Here is a 16330-nt window from a genome sequence, read left to right on the forward strand (position 1 = left end):
AGTGAATATTTATAGAATTCTTCACCCCAGGTCCACAGAACATACATTTTTCTCAGTATCATATTACACCTATTTTGAAAGTGACCACATAATTGGAAGTAAATCACTCTTCAGTATTTGCATAGCATTTCACAGACTTAAATGAAATATTGGTTGGCTGTTTGTTATTTTCTTCCCTTATTCCTTCCTGTCTCCACTGTTAAGCACAATTATTGGCATAAAAGAGGTTTTTAAAACCTATTTTCAGATTGCATTCCAGCCTGGGCAATAGAGCAAGACTCCTGTTCTCTCTCCCCCTTTCTCTTTCTTTTTTTTTTTTAAAAAAAAGGATAGAATATTGAAAATATCCAAGTATTCACCACCTAACTTTATTAAATCATTGTATTTTGCCATATTTGCCACATATATTTTAAAAATAAAACAAAAAATGAGAGTCGAAGCCCCTATGTGCACTTACTGATTTCTTTCTTCTCCCAAGAGGTAATAACTTCAGCCTTGAATCTGAGTATTCCCATGCATGTTTTTATGCAATGACTACATATACATTTAACCATAAATAATGTAGAGAATTATCATGCTCTCTCTCAACACACTGTAAAAAAGATCATACTGATCAACAACTCTAACTTGTTTATTTCTCTCAATATAATTTTTAAAGAAATATCTATGTTATCTGCTGCTTAAATTTAACTGCTGATACTATTCTATGGTATGACCATATTTGTGTATGCATTCCCATGATGGACATTTAACTGATTTTTTATTTCTTACTATTATAATGCAACTTCAAATGTTTTTGTATATGTCTTTTTTTTTACACATTTGTATGTTCTTCTAGGATACACACACACACACACACACACACACACATATGAATAATAGTAGACTTTTCCTTCGTCCACAGCCTTACCAACACTTCATATTGTGGGACTTTTCAATTTTCGACAATTTGATGGGTTTTAAAAAGTCCCTCCATTTAATTTCCATTCCTCACAAGATTATTGGGTATTTGCGATTCTTTATTTTAAAACTTAAAAAAATTAAAAATGTCTCATATGATGTATAGTTAATATTTTTGATTGATTAAAATAATCCACTTACATTACTGGGATTTTAATTTTCTTGGATTTATTCTATAATCGTTTCTGTTTTCCATTTACTATCTATCCCTTTATTTGTCCCCTCTTATATGTTTTCTTTGTTTAGATAATACTTTTGTTATTTTCTTTTCACTTCTGCTGATTTAAAACCTATAGAATGTATTTTTTAACATTCATTAAAAAGATATAACTAGTATTTTCTTATAAACTCTAAATGAGTTTTATATGTTTCTCTTCCTCTAACCATAAAGCATAATTTAGCAAATTTTAACTACTCAATGACATTCTCCATCATGTTGTTAAAAGATTCAGTTTTACCTTTTTATTTCAAAATTTAATATTTTTTTATTTTTTAGAGAATTCCTAAGTCTCATAATTAAAAATTTTTATTTAAAAACTATTTTCGTAGGCCCAGCACGGTGGTTCACACCTGTACTCCCAGCAATTTGGGAGGCCGAGACAGGCAGATCACGAGGTCAGGAGTTCAAGACCAGCCTGGCCAACATGGTGAAATCCCCTCTCTACTAAAAATACATACACACAAAATTAGCCAGGCCTGGTGGTGCGTGCCTGTAATCCTGACTATTCTGGAGGCTGAGGCAGGAGAATCACTTAAACCCAGAAGGTGGAGATTGCGGTGAGCCAAGATCGTGCCACTGCACTCCAGCCTGGGCCACAGAGCAAGATTCTGTCTTGGGGGAAATTTTTTTTTTTCTTTTTAAACTTTACAATTAAATTGTATTACTTTTTTTTGTTTCTGGTGTTAATGATTTTTCCTTATATACCAAACTTTCCCTCCTATTATACTTGCTAAAGTATATCCTCTAACAGTTTAATAGAAGTCTTTGGGTGGCAAAGCTGTTTTAATTTATATATCTGAATATATTCCTATTTTGTCCTTACTCTTGGATGATTTAAATGGTTGTTACATTCTGGTTCGATATCTCTCCTCAGTACTTTTAAAATAATATCTTGATATCTTCTGGCATTGTTGCTGATGATGAGCAATATGCTACCTCACTGAGATTCTTTTGTAGTTAATGTCTTTCCTTTCTAATAACTTTTAAGATTGTTCTCTTTATCTTCAATTGTCTGTAGTCTAATCTGCTGCGTTACAGCAATTTAAAAGCCTGTGTCTTCCAACTAGGGACTCCTGTATTTTTTTGTTGTTGTGTGTTGGGTTTTTTTTTTTTTTTTTTGAGACGGAGTCTCACTCTGCCACCCAGGCTGGAGGGCAGGGCAGTGGTGCGATCTTGGCTCACTGCAACTGCCACCTCCCAGGTTCAAGCAATTCTCCTGCCTCAGCCTCCAGAGGCACCATACCTGGCTAATTTTTGTATTTTTAATAGAGATGGGTTTCACCATGTTGGCCAAGTTGATCTCGAACTCCTGACTTCAGGTGATTCACTGGCCTCGACTTCCCAAAGTACTGGGATTACAAGAGTGGGCCACTGTGCTGGGCCTGTGTTTTCAATTTTGATAGATTCTCAGCAGTTACCTTGTCAATTATTGCTTATCTGCAGTTGCCTCCAGTCTCTTTTTCTGAAACTCTTAATAGGTCTGCATCAGAGTTTCTCAATCAAATTGATATATCTAACAGTTTTTTCATAAGATTTACCACTTTGTCTCTTTGGGCTGTGTATTGTATAAATCCCTGAATACAAATATGTGATTCAGAATTTTTTTTTCATTGTATCTAGTCCAGGGTTTGGCTATGTTTCAAGATTTTTAAAAATTAACTTCTATAATTTTCTTTTATATTTCTAACAAGTTTTTAAAAATATAACTGTCTTCTTATTTCTTACTCATTGTTTAATAAATTCTCCAAGTTTTCTTTCATTCATAACTTAAAGCGCCCTATGCAAATTTAAAGTCTTTGTTAAATCATTCTAAAAATTAATCTGGAGTATATTCATATTGTTGATTTTCTTGACTGTCTTTCAATTTATTTGTGGATTTTGGAACTTTGGTGTGTAGGCATTTTTCTTAACCCCCCCCACACACTTTGTCTCTCTCTTTCTCTCTCTCTCTGACTCTCTCCCTCCCTCCCTCGCTCCCTCTTTCCCTGTCCACATGTCTCCATCTAAGTCCTGGGAACCACATCTTAAAGTGCCTTTTTGGGACTTCCAACCCATGGAATATTGCAGTGATATTTTCAACTAACTGAGCCAGCATGTGAATGATTTGGCTTTTGGTTGACAATGCCTCCCCACCCCTAAGCTTAATTTCCTATAAATCTGTAGGCTAGGACATACATCATCAACACAATGTTGTGGCCTCCTTTCTACAAGTAGTTAAAAGCAGCACGGTTACTTCTGGCTCCCAGCCTTGACTCAGTTCACTCAGAGCCTTGAGGTCCTCACTCATCAGCAGGTGGCTGCCTCTTCTGGCTTCAGGCCAAGAGCCAGCAGATCCATATTTTACCACTTTGTTTTCTTTTCAATTTCTGGTAGGAGAGATGTTTAATCTTCTTCTGAAGCCAAGCTATGTTACTAAGAGGTTTTCTTTCTACCTATTCTCCCTATAATTGCTGTAAGCTTAGAGTGAAGAGGGTATATCAAAGAGGAAGTCCCTGTATTCTCCGGACTGAATGTTTACCTACAGTCCTCGTTCTGGTTTTTATCTGATGCTTTTCACTGATATAGGGAGTTCAGACTTGGAAGCCATTCTGGATTCTAAGAATAAGAATTTGGCTTCTACACTTTAGAACTTTAGATATTCTTTATCTAGTATTTTCCAGAACTGAAACTAATAAACTGAGAATGGTTTTATTGCCGTTGAGGTACACAACATTATGATCCTTTGAAATTATTTATTTTATGGTCCTGGAATTTAATAAACATTACTTCATGAGAGTTTTTTCTTCCAGTTACCTGTATATATATGTGTGTGTGTGTGTGTGTGTGTGTGTGTGTGTGTGTATATGTACATGCATATATATATATTAAATTAAATCATCACATTTAGCCATGATTTACATACAGTTTATGCTATCAAATACCTTTGCTTGTATCCATTTGGTTACTGTCTACCACCTCTAAATACAAGAGCAAGAACAGCAATAAAACTAGATAGGTATGTGGGTGACAAGAAAGGGATCCTCTGTCTGGGCTTCATGCTCTTAAAATGAGTTATATGGCTGGGTGAAGTGGCTCATGCCTGTAATCCCAGAACTTTGGGAGGCTGAGGTGGGTGGATTATGAGGACAGGAGTTTGAGACCAGCCTGACCAACAGGGTGAAGCCTTGTCTCTACTAAAAGTATACAAATTAGCCAGGCACAGTGTTACGTGTCTGTAATCCAAGCTACCTAGGAAGCTGAGGCAAGAGAATCGCTTGAACCCAGGAGATGGAGATTATAGTGAGCAGAGGTCACGCCACTGCACTCCGGTCTGGGCAATAGAGTGAGACTCCGTCTCAGAAAAAAAAAAGAGTTATATGAAGGCCAGCACGGTGGCTCACATCTGTAATCCGAGCACTTTGGGAAGCCGACTGGCAGATTGCTTGAAGTCAGGAGTTCAAGACCAGGCTTAGCAATATGGCGAAACCCTGTCTCTACTAAAATACAAAAAGCCAGGCATGGTTTCACACGCCTGTAACCCCAGCCACTCGGGTGGCTGAGGGACAAGAATCACTTGAACCTGAGAGGGAGCGGTTGCAGTGAGCCGAGATTGTAACACTGCACTCCAGCCTGGGCAACAGAACAAGCCCCCATCTAAAAAAAAAACCAAAAAACAAACCAAAAAAACCAGTTATATGAAAATAGTTTTATTTCTTGGAAACAAATAACTTGTGGGACCTTCATTTACAATGCTCACTCAGGTAAAGAAACAAAAAATGTATACTTTATATCCAAAGTCTTCCATCACTGCACCCTGCCTAGCTCCATTCAGAGTTCCAGATCCCCCTCCTTGTTTTCTTTTGTTTGTTTTTTGTTTTTGTTTTGTTTTTGAGATGGAGTTTCACTCCTGTCGCACAGGCTGGAGTGCAATGGCACGGTCCTGGCTCACTGCAACCTCTGCCTCCTGGTTCAAGTGATTCTCCTTTCTCAGCCCTGCAAGCAACTGAAATTACAAACGTGTACCACCATGCCTGGCTAATTTTGTATTTTTAGTAGAGATGGGGTTTCGTTATGTTGCCAGGCTGTCCTCGAACTCCTGACCTCAGGTCATCTGCCCACCTCGGCCTCCCAAAGGGCTGGGATTACAGGCATGAGCCACCACTCCCGGCCATTCCTCGCCCCTTGTAAATGCAACTTACTTATTTCAGATTCAACACGTTTTCTCAGTACCCTGTTCATTACATTCTGCTCAGAATGACTTTATCCCTCTTCCCAGCCAAGCCCAGTAGTTCTCCTATACCAAGCACCAGGCCTACCACTCACTTCCACAAAGCCTTCTTTGACTATTCCGGCCACTGGGGTGCTTTTCTCTCTTAGACTCTCTACTTATGGCTAACAAGCTCTTTTGAGGTTGTTCTCTGCAGTAGAGTTGCTGGCAAGAGTGACCCAGCTTTTCCTTAAGGACATGGTATTAAAGATTCTAGAGCTATCTCTGCCCCACTCCTGATCTCTACTCAAAACAAATAAACAAACAAACAAACAAACCATTTTTAATACAGAAGTGTTCTTAGAAAGTTATTATTAGAATGGCTTCTTTTTCTATAGATGTTTTTGGTAAGTGGATAACTAAGAAAAAGTCATTGCTTTATATCAAATATGAAGGTGAAATGATAAAGCCACTTTCCAAAGTGGCTGCTCTGAGATGCTAAAGCTTATTTTTTTCTGAGACATAAGAATATCAGAGGTGCCACCTTTGTCAAAGCCCTCGAAATCTCTGTGAGCTCTAACAGTAACAGCAATAGAAATATCCGAGGGAAACACGAGCATTCTCAGAGTAGCCTCAGAGATCAGGGCTGCTTTCTGCAGATCACATAGTTTCCCTTAACAACCCACAGCGTACGTCACTCATGAGTTAGTCTAACAAGTTTATATTCACACAACTTTGGTTCAAATTACTTCTTCAAACTCACAACTCAATTTAAATAACACAATCAGAATTCAGTGAAAACAGAAGTGGATAAAGAATTAGAGAAGTTCAGATTTTTACCTGTATGAAATGGTTTTAACCATGTTTTAAAAATCTATAATTCAGTTTATGAAGTTTTATACATCTATGAATGGTATGCTGTTAAGGAGATTTGTATGGTAGAGTAAAAAAATTGGGTATAGGCCCGGCATGGTGGCTCATGCCTGTAATCCAAGCACTTTGGTGGCCGAGGAGGGAGGATCACCTGAGGTCGGGAGTTCAAGACCAGCCTGACCAACATGGTGAAACCCCGTCCTAAAAAAAAAAAGAAAAAAAAATTGGGTATAAAAATAAAAGCAAAAATTTGTAGTTTGAATTAAAAAAAGAGCAGCCAGCCAGAGCCCAATACCTAGTCATTCAACATCTGATATCATCTCCAGTACTCAAAATAGACTGATTGATATTTCACTTATGATGACTAAGGCAGTAACAGCCCAAATAAAGTTTGGTAAAATTGCACTCAACAATCTAGGTCACAGAGAATAAAAGAGCCAAGCCAAGTCAATCAAGACACTTTTTATATCAAAGGAGGTTTGAAAGTTGATTAAAGAAGTTGCAACTTTATTTTCCTTAAAGACCCCTTCTCTAAAAGGCATGTAACCTGATTGCATTATTATTAATTACATCCTTGTTATTTTTATAAGGCAAAGCAAGGACACTGGAATCAAGTAATAGTAGAACTATAAGAAACATTTATTTTAGACTCATTATAATTTCCATCTAAAAATCTCTGCCTACGTGGAAGCATTGTTTCAAGATGGCTGGAAATAAACGCAACAGTTTATTTCTAATTAATCTTCCCTGGTCTGTTGTTCGCAAGGAGTGACTCCACCTCTCATTTGCTTTCTACCAGGCAACAAATGACTAGCAGGATGAAATGAATTTGCTGTCCTTTAAAGTCATTTCATGGCTGGGTGCCCAACATTGTGGGAGGCCAAGATGAGAGGATGGCTTGAGGTTTAAGACCAGCCTGGGCAACAGGGGAAGACCCCATCTTTGCAAAAATATATAAAATAAAACAAAATAGTTTCACGGGAAGGGAAGATTTTTAAAAAGTAAGTGCCATGAGAATTAAAGAGTGCCACACTTGGGGGTTTTGTTGCTTTAAGGCAGGTACTGATTGCAGGAACAAATGCAATTCCGGGGTGGTCATGGTGGCTCATGCTTGCGGTCCCAGCTACTCAGGAGGCTGAGGCAGGAGGATTGCTTGAGTCCAAGAGATCAAGGCTGCAGTGAGCTATGATTGTCACTGCACTCTAGCCTTGCAACAAAGTGAGACCCTGTCCCATGCCCACCCCCACAAATGCAATTCTAATAATGTCTTTAACACATGTGAAGAACCCCAGCTACTCTTCAGTTTTAACAGGCAATGCCAGTAAGATGAGAGTCACTGTAGAACATGGGAAGCACAGAGGTTGGCTGGCCATGGCTCCACCATGTCTGGGATACTTACGGGGCAGTGAGGTAACCCTCCAAAAAGCCAGCCACAAACATGATGATCTCATTGCTCAGGGCCTGAGAGCCATACCCAGCTCTGATCTCCAGGATGCCCCAGCCTGTGGTTTTCACAGAGTTATTGTAAAAGCCATATGCATCTCCATTCTTATCCATTACATTTTTGACTTGTATTGTCTTTTCGGCAGGCATCCAGTATGCAGTTGCATAGTAGATTCCTAGAAGAAAAGGGAATAATGATAAAAATGCCGTTCAAATGAGTTGTGATGCATTTTCTTTTCTATGTATACAACAATTGCGACACATTTGCTTTCAAAGATTTTCATTCTATTAGAATTGGGAAATCTGCCATTATAGTTTGCCCTTATTCCAAGTGGGGAAAAACTGGAATCTCGATCAAGGTGGTTGAGCCCAAAGCACAAAAAGGAAGGTTGAAGGTGGGGTTGGAGTTACAGCATCATAGAGGTGAGCCTGAGTGCTTCATCCTTAGAGGTTGGAAACCTGGGCAGGGCTGTAGCTGGACCTCACGCCAACTTCTTGGGAGCTTGTTTGGAGGCTCTAGCAGGGCAGCACAGTTACTTGTATACCCTTGACCAAAGACCCATCGTCCACTATCAAGGATAGTTGTCCTCTTTGACCGAGTGCGCAGCTTCAGGAGGGAAGCACATGCAGCCGTGAGGGAGGAAGGGGACACCCGCCTAGCCAGCCAGATCAGCCAAAGCAACCTTGGTGGTCAATGGAGTGACAGATGTCACAGCCAGATCACCCTCACATCTAAAGCCCACTCCTTAATTCAGACAAGGATAGGGCTCTTGTCCCTAGTCAACAACTTCCTCAATTCTTAACAGGTGGAGCAAAACATCACCTTTTTCAGGCTCCTTATCCTATGTCTCCTGCTTAATTCATGTAATGTCATATGACAATAGATTCTTTGCAGAAAAAATAGAAGCTATTGCCTGTGACTCCTTAAGTTGTTGATAATTTTGTGGGTTCATCCCTCCACAATCCCTGCACTCATCATGGCCATCTCTCCCTTCGAGTTCACCTCCATTCTTTGACCTATGCTCCGGATCCCACCCTCCCACCTTCTTAGGAACTTTGTCCTATCCTATATCCTCTTGCTCCTGTGCCCTGAAGCTTCCTCTCTCAGGAGCATCTTCTCCCACTTTGGCATAATTAACATGCTCCATTGTCTCACAGCTGAAAACCAACTACAGAAGCCATCGGGATCCTGTGACCCAGTGGTGCGATTACTTTCACTCCCTTTATGAAATTATTACAAAGTTTATAGTGTCCACATTGTATCAGGGACTGATTTGAGTGTTGGCGACAGAGCCGTGAACATGATGGCACAGTTCCAGGCCTTGCCTTCTGGAAAGAGGAACACACTTGCACCCTGTACTTTCTCTTCCTGTCCCTCGCCCCGGCCTGTTGCAGTCCACTGTCCACCTCCAGGCTACCAAAGGGGCTTCTGTCTGGGTCACTAACAAAATCCTTGAGTCCTAATGTCGTATGAACTTCTGAAAGCACTGGACTCATGGCCACTTATTCTTAAAACTCTTTCCTCCCACAGCCTTCGGGACACTACACCCTCCCCAATCTCCTTCTCCTGTGCCTGCCTTTTTCTTCATTCTCCCCACAGTTTCCTCTTTGACTTGTATACCACACAGGACACCTGATAACACAGTCTGGATGATTCCATAGCACTAGAGATTCAAAATATCCTCCATCTTGTGCTTTCTCTCTCGGTGATCTCCCAGCCGGAAATTTCAGTCTATCCTGGTTTCCCTTCTCTCTCTCATAACCCAAGGTTTAATCAAAGTCTCCTATATATCTCTCCCACTAGTCTTCACCTCTTTATCTCTACATTTCTATGCTAGTTTAGGTAACACAACTAGCGGTTTAAGTATAAAAGAGGCCTTTTTCAAAGTTTCTCTGACCTTTAATCCATTCTTCAGTCTCTGCCAGAGTAGCATTTCTAAAATGCAAACTGATTGATTTTGTTAGCTTTGCCTGCCAAGAATGTTCAAGAGTTTCTACTTCTTAAAAGTTCTGCTGCTGGGTGTGGTGGCTCATGCCTGTAATCCCAGTGCATTGGGAGGCCGAGGTGGGTGGATCACTTAAGGTCAGGAGTTCGAGACCAGCCCGGCCAACATGGTGAAACACCATCTCTACTAAAGATACAAAATTAGCTGGGCGTGGTGGCACGTGCCTGTAATCCCAGCTACTCAGGAGGCTGAGGCAGGAGAATCGCTTGAACCCGGGAGGTGGAAGTTGCAGTGAGCCGAGATGGTGCCATTGCACTCCAGCCTGGGCAAAAAAGAGTGAAATCCAGTCACAATAAAAAAACAAAAGTTCTGCTTACCCATTTGTACTTCATGACCTGATTTCTATCTACCTATCTAGCTTCCTCACCACCTCAACACACATTTCGTGATTCAGAGATCATTACAAACAGCTCTCCAACCTGCCAAAGATCAACACCTTTGACTTTGCATATGCTGTTTACACTCCCTGATGTTTTCCTTCTTTTTAACCACCTAGCAATCTCAAAATTGCTATTTAGGACCCAGGAAGCAGCACTGCTGTTGCAGGGGTTGACTTCCTCTACAAGCTCAATGCTTGTAAGCACATCCTCTTTACGCCCCGTCACATTGTACTGTAACTTACATGCTTGCCCCTGCTCCTAGACAAGGAACTCCCTGAGACCAGACACTGTGTCCTCAGCAGTTGTACTGCCTGGCCCATAATGGGTACTTACTAAATATTTGTGAAAGGAAGGAAGACTTAGGAAGAAAGAGAAAGAAACAAGGAAATAAGACATGGAGAAAGGAAACAGTAAAATATAGTGCGTTCCTTTCTCTGTTTGAGAAGCCATTGCACATGTGCTCTGGTTTAAGAATCTATACATTCAGGTCAGTCATCGGAGAGGTGGGAGGAGGCCAGAATGACTCTCAGGTTTAGGCTGAGACTCAGTGGATGGATGCTGTATCATTTACCAAGAAAGGAAGCATGTGGAGAATATGTCTGGAAGGATATAGGAGTTTAGTTTTAGACATATTGAGTTTTTAGTGATTAAGAGGCCAGAAAGTTTCCAGATTAAATGTTTACCCAGGGTTATTTGTTGGCAAACATGCCAAATTGGACCAACATTTTATTTTTTGATGTTAAGATTGTCTATCAGCTGGGTGCAGTAGCTCACGCCTGTAATCCCAGCACTTTGGGAGGCCAAGGAGGGTGGATCACCTGAGGTTGGGAGTTCGAGACCAGACTGACCAACATGAAGTAATCCTGTGTCTACTAAAAAAATACAAAATTAGCCAGGAGTGGTGGTGCATGCCTGTAATCCCAGCTATTTGGCAGGCTGAGGCAGGAGAGTCACTTGAACCTTGGAGGTGGAGGCTGCAGTGAGCCTAGATCGTGCCATTGCACTCCAGCCTGGGCAACAAGAGTGAAACTCTGTCTCCAAAAAAACACAAAAAACAAAAAAAACACAAAGATTGTCTATCACACTTTTCAAAATAAGACATACATGTGGCCAAAAAGCATATGAAAAAATGTTCAACACCACTAATAATCAGCAAAATGCAGATCAAACCACAATGAGATACCATCTCACACCAGTCAGATGGCTATTATCTAAAATATCAAAATGTAACAGGTGCTCGTGAAGTTTCAGAGAAAAAGGAACACTTATGCACTGTTGGTGGGAGTGTAAATTAGTTCAGCCATTGTGGTTATTCCTCAAAGACCTAAAAACAGAAATACCATTCAACCCAGTAATCCCATTACGGGGCATATACCCAAAGGAATATAAATTGTTCTGTTGTAAAGACACATGCACACCTATGTTCATTGCAGCGCTATTCACAATAGCAAAGACATGGAATCAACCTAAATGCCCATCAGTGGTAGACAGGATAAGGAAATTGTGGTACATATACACATGAAATACCATGCAGCCATAAAAAAGAATGAGATCATGTGCTTTGAAGGAACACAGATGGAGCTGGAGGCCATTATCCTGAGCAAACTAACACAGCAACAGAAAACCAAATACTGCATGTTCTCACTTATAAGTAGGAGGTAAATGATGAGATCTAATAGGCACGTAGGAGGAAACAACAGACACTACAGCCTACTTCAGGGCTGAGGGAAGAAGGAGAGGATCAGGAAAAATAACTAGTGGGTACTAAGCTTAATACCTGGGTGATGAAATAATCCATACAACAAACTCCTGTGACACACATTTGCCTATATAATAAACCTGCCCATGTATTACTGAACTTAAAAGTTCAAAACAGAAATACCATCCAACCCAGTAATCCCATTACTGGGCATATACCCAAAGGAATATAAATTGTTCTGTCGTAAAGACACATGCACACTTATGTTCACTGCAGCATTATTTGCAATGGCAAAGACACAGAATCAACCTAAATGCCCATCAGTGGTAGACTGGATGAAAAAAACGGTGGTACACATACACCATGAAATACTATGCAGCCCCCAAAAAAGATTGTCTATCAAATATGTACTAAAAGTAGAGTCTTAATTCTAGGGCATCATGGCAGCTTGACACAGGGACTCAGTGATAGACTGGGGCTTAGTCAGGCTTAGAAACTAATCCTGATTAAACTCTTAAGGAATGATCTGAGTAGGCCTAAGTCAATTCATTTCTGAGTACAGTGACCAACATGGCAGGCAGGCCTTCACCATGGTTAAATGGAAGTAATGGCATTAAGAAGTAGGGAGGTGCCAAATAATTTGCCAATAAACTGCAGGTGAAAATAATTATCTAATTGTTAATGGAGTCATTTGGCCACAATTTGACAATTGTAGGCAGCACCCATGGAAACTTCCCTTCTTCTCTACCCAAAGGCAATACATGTGTTTTCCAAATTTATTTTTGACCACATATCCCCAGCTTTTCTCACTCATTCCCTTCCACCCTCACCTCTAGGGAGCCTTGTAGGGAAATGAGAAAGGGTGGCTGCTTCAATAAAAAGTGGGGACATAAACAGGAACCCTAAAAGAAAAAAGGAAGGTGTGACACTTCTCCTTTCTTTCTAGCCACAAAGCATGATTTTAGCTTCGTCTTCTCCAAAACCTTGGCATTTCTCATCTCAAGCACCCCAAGCCTGCCTTCCCCTTCCCTTTCCCTTTCCAATCAATTAGCCCCTTTTTGCTGTAATCTGGGGCTTGCTCAAGGCAAGCTGAGTACTAAGCCCAAGAGCTATGTTTTCACTGTTGTGGGTACTACCTAATTTCCTGACCACAAAAAGAAACTTCTGCAAATACGTGCTTTTTTTTGACACTCGTGTACTTCCATGCATGAAAAAAACCTTTACTCAATTCCCAAAAGATGTTGGTGAGAAAAACGTCCTGCCAACAGTTTAGCATGTGGAGGATAAAGCCAAAGGCAGAGTTTTTACGCTACTCCAACTGAGGTCCTCCATTCCTCAGTGTTTTCTCTAAGTTTCAACTCTTCCTGGTTTTTCCAGTATTCATGCTATTTTCTGATTTTCTTAAATCCTGTAATAGTTTAAGCCATTATGCTTTTCTGTTTTTTAAAAACATCTTCATGATGGGAGGTGGATGGTAGGAAAACTATAATAGTGAAAACAGAAAATAGTACATAATTCTAATCCAAACCTAGTTTTATACAAACAGGAACTATTTCTGCTTAGCATGCTATAAACCTGACAAAATAATGTTTCTTTGATGAATGTAGTTTGTCTGTGGTCTCTAAATAAAAAGAAAGCCATTTATTTATTTATTTATTTACTTATTTTTGAGCTGAGGTCTTACTCTGTTGTCCAGGCTGGAGTACAGTGGCACAATCATAGTTCACTACAGCCTGGAATTCCTGGGTTCAAGCGATCCTCCCACCTGAGCCTCCCAGAAAAGGAAGCTCATCAGAACACTCATCCACAGAAGTTAGACTGAAATAACTTAAGTAATTATGTTTTCAAGCCTGGGTGGGAGACTTACTAAATGGCTCAGAATATTGGATTAAGTCTATCCAGCCCCAAAAGCAAGAGCTACTTGATATTTTCTTTAGAGTTGTGAAAATGAAAAGTCAGATTCAAACATTTTGAACAGCAATATCCTCAAAATCAATGCACTTGATTAAATATCTGTTGAATGAATGGAAATGTTATTGATTAAAAGTATTTTTCTTCTATAAATAAAGATGGAAAATGCACCATCGTTTTGATATTTCTCTCTATGTAAAGGCCCAAACACCAAAATTAAATTTCCTTTATTAATATTTACTTGTATACTCAAGTAATATATACTTTTTACTTTTTATTTTTTCAAGACAGAGTTTCACTCTTTCTTGTTGCTCAGGCTGGAGTGCAATGGCATGATCTAGGCTCACTACAACCTCCATCTCCAGGGTTGAAGTGATTCTTCTGACTCAGCCTCCCGCGTAGCAGGGATTACAGGCATGTGCTGCCATGCCCAGCTAATTTTGTATTTTTAGTAGAGATGGACTTTCTCCATGTTGGTCAGGCTGGTCTTGAACTCCTGACCTCAGGTGATCCGTGCACCTCAGCCTCCCAAAGTGCTGGGATTACAGGCGTGAGCCACTGTGCCCAGCATGATTAATATTTTCTGAGTTCATTTTCAGTTGAAAAAAATTCCTACCTTGTCTTAGAAAGAAAAAATGTATAAAATACTCATAAGTAGCTTAAATTACTCTCTCCCATATTTAGATTCTATAATAATTTTTATTGCACCTCATTTATGAAAGAGCAAGTCATTTTCAACCCCAAGCAATGTAATGTTTACTTAATATATTCAGAAGTCATAGGGAGAAAAATGAGAAAGAAATGAGAAAAGCACAAGTAAAAGATGTTAGAGAAAATAGAAAAAAATTACAATGAAAACAATGTATTCATATTGGCTTTAGCTAAAAATGCATTGTTTCTGGTCCTTGAATTGCTTTTCTTTTTGATGTCTGCTCAGCTAGTCCCTCAGTATACCACTGTGTACCTTGCCATTGCACTTGGCCTTCTTTGAAAGGTCTCTCAGTAAATTGATACCTGGTTTTTGGATTTGTTTTGACTGGTCATAGGAGTCACTAAAGAAATAACTGATTTGTAAATTAAACAATCACCAGGAAATAAAATTGTAAGTGTGTGTTTTTAAACTTTGGCTCTTTCCAGAGATCATAGACTAACCCTGCTGGAAGGATTATTTGGCAAGTACTCCAGGAAAACAGGAGTGACAGTCTGGGAGAGTGAAAGGGAGGAACACCAATTCAAGGGTTTCCCCTGTTTTCCACTGTGGACACCGGGGATTGATCCCACTGAAATCCATTAAGGAGGTGTATAGAACTAGCGTTAGAAGGAAATCTTCCTCCCAGGGACAGAAGACTGAGCATTTATCTGCCTGCTCCCATCCTACAAAGGTCAAACGTTGCCCTAGGAAGTGTTAACTCCCTTACTCCGTGTCTGCATATGCTCCAGGACTAAGGGGCTGTAATTTCAGAGATGCCCAGAGGTGGAAAGTAAGAGATTTCTGCAGAGCGGTTGAGGTGAGGCGCTTTTAGGTCACCTGCATGAAGTAGAAATAAAAGGCAAGTGAGATGATGTGAGGTGCGCCCATGATGTACAGGACACACTAGATATGTAGAAAGGGGCATGACTTTAAAAACTAGCTTCAGAACAACAATCCACGAATGCAGAAAAATGCTGGAGATTTGCTTCGATGTAGAATGATCCTTTTCCTTCGTTCCCTTGAAACATATATATTCATCTCTGGCAGCTGAAATCAGAGTTCTTGCCAAGTCTTATCAACAGAAAGTCAACTTTGCCCCATTCTGATTCCATACTCTTAGCTCGGTCCTCACCTAGATTACTCATTAGTTATGTATTTGTGTCTACTTGGTCCTAAAAAATTGATTACAAGCTCCTTGTTTGTGAGGAGAGGTGGAATCTCACATTTCATTGTTCCTCTCCCCTGGGCCTAGCACAATGCTTTATGGATTACGTGGCCACCCGGGTCCCAGACTTTCACACTGACTCGGACAGACTCTATCAAGTTTTATAAACTTGATAGTAGATTAATTCTTGATTTCTAATTATGAATTAGAACTTTGGTATCTTAGGTTTGCAAATGGCCTCAAAGAGAATAACACCAGTGTAAATAACTTGACACTCCCTTATGCTGAAATTATTACTCCATGTGCAAGGCAGATGGACAAATTTCAGAGCCAGCCTGTCTCTTTCAGTGAGTTGCTCATTCTGTTTTCAACTCTCAGTCAAGAGACTTCCACAGTTTTCTCTAGGAAGTCTGTAACATGGCCGGGCGCGGTAGCTCACGCCTGTAATCACAGAAATTTGGGTGGCCAAGGCAGGCTGATCACCTGAGGTCAGGAGTTTGAGATCAACCTGGCCAACATGGTGAAACCACATCTCTACTTAAAAATACAAAAATTGGCCAGGCACGGTGGCTGATGCCTGTAATCCCAGCACTTTGGGAGGCCAGGGCAGGTGGATTGCCTGAGCTCAGGAATTCGAAACCAGACTGAGCAACATGGTCAAACCCCGTCTCTACTAAAATACAAGAAAAAAAAAATTAGCTGGGCATGGCAGCATGCACCTGTAGTCCCAGCTACTTGGGAGGTTTAAGAATAACTGCTTGAACCTGGAGGCAGAGGTTGCAGTGAGCCAAGATCG

General features: G+C 40.3%; 1 protein-coding gene across 2 annotated transcripts in view; it reads right to left on the minus strand.

Moving 5' to 3' along the window:
* Positions 1-16330, minus strand: part of PLBD1 (phospholipase B domain containing 1) — a 56552-nt gene that overhangs the window by 33895 nt on the left and 6327 nt on the right. For both annotated transcript variants that reach the window (XM_017528323.2, XM_017528315.2), the window contains exon 2: positions 7639-7858. In XM_017528323.2, the coding sequence (XP_017383812.1) occupies positions 7639-7858 (220 nt within the window). The remainder of the gene's footprint in view (positions 1-7638; positions 7859-16330) is intronic.

This window comes from Cebus imitator, unplaced genomic scaffold (genome assembly GCF_001604975.1).
Source record: "Cebus imitator isolate Cc_AM_T3 unplaced genomic scaffold, Cebus_imitator-1.0 Scaffold2, whole genome shotgun sequence".
Classification (NCBI taxonomy): Eukaryota; Metazoa; Chordata; class Mammalia; order Primates; family Cebidae; genus Cebus; species Cebus imitator.